Source organism: Nicotiana tabacum, chromosome 6 (assembly GCF_000715075.1).
Source record: "Nicotiana tabacum cultivar K326 chromosome 6, ASM71507v2, whole genome shotgun sequence".
In the NCBI taxonomy this organism is placed as follows: domain Eukaryota; kingdom Viridiplantae; phylum Streptophyta; class Magnoliopsida; order Solanales; family Solanaceae; genus Nicotiana; species Nicotiana tabacum.
In genome coordinates this window covers 190,883,417-190,890,390 of record NC_134085.1, presented here as the reverse complement: position 1 = coordinate 190,890,390, position 6,974 = coordinate 190,883,417, and the positions used below count along the sequence as shown (strand labels likewise).

The following is a 6,974-nucleotide window of genomic DNA, read 5'->3' as shown; positions in this document are numbered from 1 at the left end:
AAGAGGTAGGCATAGAACACGCAGTACCAGGGCGGTCAAAATGGACTATATCGTACCCTACCGCCGGCCGCATGTCAACATAAACGGGAATTCCCCACCTAGATTTCAACTCTGCGATTTTCTCCTCTTTTATGACAGAGGGGACAGGTTTCAGCTCCTTCCCGGCGCGACTGTAGAAGTCGGTCCATTCTTTCCCAAGACGAGGCAAGATCTCGGCTATCGATGGGACCTCCTCATCTTCCACCACTTCTACTCCTCCGGTGGCCAGAGCAACATTTTCTGGCACCGGAATTGTGACAGGGAGGTCAGCACAAGAAGAATCACCAGCTATTGTATCAATTTGGTACAGTAAAAAGACAATGGAAAGGAAGGATGAAAGTTTTTGGTTAACTGGGGGCGAGTGAAATTTTTAAGTATAAAGAAGAAAGTAGCTTCGCAAAATTCTTTCAAGCAAAGGGCAAGGAAGTGTGTCAATCGAATGATGTGTTCCTTCTATTTATAAGAGACATAAATCCCCCAAGCACTAAACCCAAGAGTCACCAATCGAATCTGATAGGGCACGAAACATTTTGATTCCCTAGGAACGTGTGTCATAATGGCACCAACCACGAAACAACATTTCAATCCAAACGACGTTTCGATTCCGAAACAGTCGCAACGGTCCAGGGATATCGAAAGAGCTTCGTCACCTCACGTAAAACCTAAGGAGCATAACCAAGGGATAAATAGTTAGATTTCTCTCGGATTTGTAGCAATCATGATCCGTCTGCCTGGCCCGACAGGGGACGGCCCCGACAGATGGAAGGACTAACTGTATTGGTCAAAATCTGACCGCTGCGGTCAAGCTGACCAACATCCCGTCCAAGCGGCAAGGCAGCGAAATACGACATGGTCTATTCCATATCTCACACCCACGACACCCGTCAAGTCAGAAGAAACAACGTTCGGGGGACGACCAAGGCAGACATAGTGTGAAAAGGAGTCGGACCAAGTACATAGTAAAGGTCCCATGACTATATATAGTAGGGAAAAACCTTCGGTAAAGGGGATGAGTTTTTCACTTCTCTTTCTCTCCCTAGTTCTCTCTTCTGTAATCTTCATAATGAAAAGAAGAACGAAGCATTCTCCAAGAAAATATATAAAATGGTCTCCTCCATTGATTAATGGGAGCCATAACGGAAAGTTTCAATAAGATTGGTTACCTTTATCTTATCTATGTATTATTTTTCCGATTAGTTTATTGATCTAGAGTGTATTATGGTTGATTGAGATTTACTCCTTCATTTTCCTTAATTGATTTATTCAAAAAAGTTTCAATATCTTTTGAGTCAAACAATGCTATGGCATATTTAACATTACTTTTTTTTCTTTGTTTCTCACTCAATATTTGATATCTGCTTTGAGATGCCGACTAATCTAGATACGTGTTGCATAAGGCTCATTAAAAAGAAAGTGCTCGTGCAGAAAATTTTCATTCTCAGAGCTCGAAGCCGGGTCCTTTAGTCAAGGGTGGAATATTACAGCCTCGTTTGTCCTATAACAGCCTCGTTTGTTCCGAATATTATTGAATGTTATAGCGAAGTGATGTTATAGAGAACATATATTATAACATAACATGAAAATTGGTTCCACAAGACCTTGACTTTTATAGTGAAGTGTTGTTATATGGGGATGCTGTTATAGAGAGGTCTGACTGTATATGGAAGAATTTAAATAGAGTAAAAAAAAGAGTCACATAAAACGGATGAGAAAATACAACAAAGTGACGATCATACGCCCAAATCTTTGCTTGACATTAATATCATGGCACTTTGAAACATTTCAGAGACACCTTATTTCGAAGTGGGTAATTTAGTTTCAACCCTTAAAAGTAGTACATGGGATTCGGCATTTTGAAAGTGCGCAACAAGAAGTCTACAATAATATCATCCCATCCTCCTAAGTTGCCAACAAGTCTGTATCCAGCTTTCACCAATTCTGCCCTTTTCTGAGTTTTCCAGTTACCTTTATGTTCTGAATATAATTCTGAATCATTTTTTCCCCTACATGCAGCCACATCATTAATTAATTAATAACATGCATATCATAAATGTATCATATCCATATGCCTAAAATCAAGATATATAATTCTTACTTGCAAATGAACTTGAACCAAGAATGGTAGCCAGCTTTCTTTAGGTTTGCAATTCTCAGTTGTCTGAATTCTTCCTTTGTGTCCGTAATAAAGATTGGTTTAATACCCAAATCCAACAATATTTTATACAGTAACAGAACACCTGGCACTGCCGGTGATTTTCCTTCTTTAATCCATGACTCAAACTTCTTCCCGCTTGATTTTGTTGCCCTGACCACAATTAATATATATATATATATATATATATATATATATATATATATATATATATATACACTTTATTTCAAGCGCTACAGTTTTATATGTATACAACATATGTGTACACTATCTTAGAGGACAATATAATTTTTCAGCTAAGGGGATTCAATTGAACTGCTTACCCAAAGCCGACTTCAGGACGAGAATAATACGGAACATTAGAGAGCGTGGTTTCATCTATATTGAAGACCCAAAGGTCCTTGCCTTCTTTGGAAACGTTAAGGGTCTTGGCGTACTGAATAGCAGCGATGACCACGGCGTTACAATCGTCGCGGTATTGCTGGCTAGTCATGTACTCGCTCACGTAGCTTTTGCATTGAACGGGTACTGTTTTCCAGTCACGGATGTTGTTGGTTTCAACCGCCATACGCCAGCTCAAACAATTGATTTGAGGAACAGGCGCTGGAGCTGCTGCTCCATTAGCTATAAAGAGGAGGAAGAGAATGACCTTCATGTTGTTGATATGTTTATGTTACTCTATTTTTTTTGGTACGTAACTTTGATGTGTTTTTTGGTCCTTTATATAGAGTTTGAAATGACCCTTATCATCTTATCATCTCATGATAAATCAGTGAAATTACATGCAGTTTTTTTCTCGTGCCATCTCTCTGTATTTTTTTTATTTTTTTTAATATTCCTAATAAGTAGTAATCCCTCCGGTTTCAATTTATGTGAACATGTTTGACTGTGCACGGAGTTTAAGAAAAAATAAAATAAACACTTTTGGAATTTGTGGTCCTAAACAAGTCAAAAAGAAGTGCAGAGTATTTGTGTGGTTATAAAAGTTTCTCGTTAAGGATGAAATTGTAAGTTGAAGTTAAATTGTTATCAAATTTAAAAAGGAATTATTCTTTTTAGAACGGACCAAAAAACAATAGGTTCACATATTGAAAGGTGTCCGGCGTGCTTTCTTCCTTAAAATTATTTATATTTATCTTGGTCGTACGGAGAAATAAATTATTGGTGTTGGTCCTGAGTCCTGACATAAGATACCCAAAGGCAAAACATATCCTCATCTTACGATTTGTGTTTGATATCACTCTAAAAATGCAGCAAGCGGGTGTGGGGAGAGCTTAGACCATTGGGCCAGCACCTATAATTCCAATTTAATTCACTTTTGTTTCTTAAAAATAGCACGGGCTAATCAGTTTTCGGATTTATCAAAAATAGTCAGCGTTTGCGAAGTCATTGAAAAATAGCCACTATTTTGCTGCAACACGGAAAGTTCCAACATAATATACTGGAGATCGGTGCACATGTGTATGAACTTCCAGCATATTATGCTGGAACTCCAACACGCGGAAAGTTTCAGTACAATATACTGGAGATTGGACAGTATTTTATGCTGGACCGGTATATTATACTGGAATTCCAGTATATTATACTGGAGTATTTTTTCGGATTTTGAACGGTGTTTTCGTTCAGATTTATCTTTACATGAAAAGTGACTAAATTTCAATTACTTTTAAAATTGTGGATATTTTTTAATGATCACTTATAAGTATGGCTATTTTTGAATTACTCCCGTTTTTTTCTTCTTCTTTTTTTTTTTTTTAATATGGACAGCCCATGCATGGCCCTCGACAACGTCCTATTTTGGCTTGGACTCCTTTATACGAGTAGCTACTCCCTCTTTTCTTAGTTTCTTCCTTTTTATCTCATTTTCAATCATTGCATATTCAAAATATAATACTATAAGTACTAATCAATTGACCACGATTTTTATGGTTTTTGCGTTTCCATTTTTGATGACTGAACTCTGGCGACACCAATCACAGTAATCAAATCCCATAGAGCTAGCCTTTGCCAACATGCTCTATTATGAGTTCCAAGCAGGGATGAATTTAGAGGGTTGCTTACGCTTAGACTCTGTATATATATATTTATATATATTATTATAAACTTTACAAAATATTTATAAATATCTAACCGTAAACTTAATTATTATTGTAGTATTAATTTATGGTTACTATAAAAATCCATAAACTTTAAATTCTAAAAGTCCCTCTTATTCCAATGCGAAAGGGGATAGAACAATCCCGGGAGAAGTTTGCTTTCCCGGTCATGAAACGCAACTTAGACCCTTTTTTCTCTTTCCTTTTTTGCGGACAATATAACTAAGATCATTCTCTAAAGTCTAGAACATCAAGAAGACAAGAACAGATAATAAGTAAAGTGACTTTTTCAGGGTCTTACTCTAACTAAGATGCCAAACTTGTAACCTTTTTATTTTCCTAGAAATAGTAAGCTAGAATAAAATATAAAACAAGATCCTATATCTTTTTTTAAATTTTGAGGTCATTCTTTAAATTATGTCCCGATTAATCAAGTGGGCTAAAATAATTCTTTTACAAACAAATTTAGCCCACTAGACGAACAAGAGAAAAGATTTAAATGGTTGCTGAAAAAGGTCATTTATGCAATTTTTTCCTTTTTAACAATTCAAGAAGGGAATGTGTGATTAAGTCAGCTCCAAATGGCATATAAACTGAAAATAGATTCTTTTCTCAAGGCAGTCATGTAAGATAAAAAACTTGTTCGCTCTTTCATTCACATTTACCACTTAATCATGTGTATTTTTACTCTAATTTTTAATTACCAAACATCTATTGTAAATACTAGGTGCTGGTATGTTTTAACCTCTAAGGGTTCGTTTGGTTGGAATACAATTCATACCGGTATAAGTTATGTTGGTATAAGTTATGCTGAGATTAGTTATGTTGGGATTGTTGTTTATTCATTGTTTTGTATGTTGTATTAAGAGTGACAATTGCATAATTTCTAAGAAGGTATAAGTTATACAGGTACTAGTTACCCCACCTTCTATAAGGTATAAGTTATCCCAGTGTTAAAATTAACACCAGAATAACTTATACCTGATTTGCTAACCAAACAGAGTATTAAGATGATATTAAATTTTTATTTCACTCTTATACATTCTTATATCTCGTACCAAACGACCCATAATAATATTAGATTCACCAAGCTGTTAAAAAATTTTGACTATCAGTTTTATCTGAGACGACAGAAATGGACCAGTGGACCACCCCCTTTACTTCACGTTTTCATTTTGGGCAAGAGTCGGGACTATCTCAGAGATACCTACTTTTCATTATTTTATCCTCATGATTATTGCATTTTATTAAAAAATGATGACCATAATTTGCGTGATTTTCGCTTTTCCATTTACTCATCAAATAGATTAGAATAAAGAAAGAGACTAACCAATGACATCCTTCATCTTTGTGCTTTTGATTAGATTCCTTAATTGCCCTATTATCAAGTCCAGAGGCGCCAAAAGTTAGAAAATGAGTTAAGAGGTTGCCAAGATCATATAAAAATGATGAAACGGAGCACCAATATTGAACTAAATGAAGATTTTGGATGTGGCTCTAATATCATATCAAAAGATGAATCTTGAGTCTAATTCAGTTCGAAAAACTAACTCATGAAGTGGAGATTCCTTGAGACAATATAAGGAAACAAACAACCAATTCCGACTTTAATAGCCACTCCAGCTGATACAGAAAACTTGTAATGTTTTCTTTTATTTCCTGAAAGTAAACTCGTATCGTAAAACAAGATTTGTAGCATTGGAGCTTAAACTCCGCTCGAATGATTTTGACAAGATAGAAAGGTGTTCAGCATTATTGCCAGTTAGAAAGATAAAAGATTAAAAAAAACAATTATAATCTATTTCACAATCTAGGAGATTTTCAGTGAGAAAGAGATGGGCAAGATAAATAACAGCAAGGCAGTCCCATCAGCTTTGCCTAAAGCCAAAGTTAAAAGAAACATCAATCAATCACAGAGACAAAATTTCCACTATAAGTGCACAGTCTGAAGAGAAAACTCTCACTTATTTCACAACTCACAAGCCTTCTGACGAGGGAGCGACGAGCTAAAAAAACAGGAGTCGGGAACTTTTTTGTTGTCTTTTTTGGACAAGTGTTACGTTAACGAGTGTAAAAAAAATTTACTTTTCTATATATAACCAGGGGCGGATCTATCATGTAAAATATGGTTCACGTGAACCCGTGGTCCTCGGGTTAAAGTATAGATATGATGTATATATAATTTAGCGAAAATAGATATGTATACTTGATGGAACCCATGGTCAAAAGAGATCAAGTGGTGCATTGGTTTTGGTCTCTTATTTACAATAGCCTAAGGTCAGGGGATAAAATCCCCTACCAATCTTTTTGTTTAATTTTTTTAAAAAAAAGTAATAGTGCACTCATCCTCCGGAAATCCTAGATCCGCTTCTGTATAACGCTGAAATTTTCCGTTAAGGTATAACGCATGAAATTTGTGCGCTATACTCTGACGACTTGACCGCCAGGTATAGCACATGGAATTAAAACGCTATACATATATAGTGCAGTATATTCTTGCGCTATACTTGTCTATGAGTCCACCAATAAGTTAACTGACATAACAATAATTCAAATGTATATAGCGCACATTAAAAGAGCGTTATACATCAAAAAATTCAGCCTCCTCGGGCTAGCCATTTCCTATATAAAGGGGTTAGGATTTTAGGAAAATCCATTCAAAAAAAATTCTAACCCCCGTTCAAACT

The 6,974-nt window shown here is 35.8% G+C and overlaps 1 protein-coding gene across 1 annotated transcript; it reads right to left on the bottom strand.

The window, feature by feature from the left end:
* Positions 1-1,714: 1,714 nt before the first annotated feature.
* LOC107793632 (acid phosphatase 1) lies at positions 1,715-2,903 on the bottom strand. The gene is made up of 3 exons (XM_016616022.2): positions 2,515-2,903; positions 2,135-2,344; positions 1,715-2,042 (listed from the first exon to the last, which is right to left on the bottom strand). Exons 1-3 carry the CDS (start codon positions 2,844-2,846, stop codon positions 1,865-1,867), a joined length of 720 nt encoding a protein of 239 aa, XP_016471508.2. The 5' UTR covers positions 2,847-2,903; the 3' UTR covers positions 1,715-1,864.
* Positions 2,904-6,974: the final 4,071 nt, after the last annotated feature.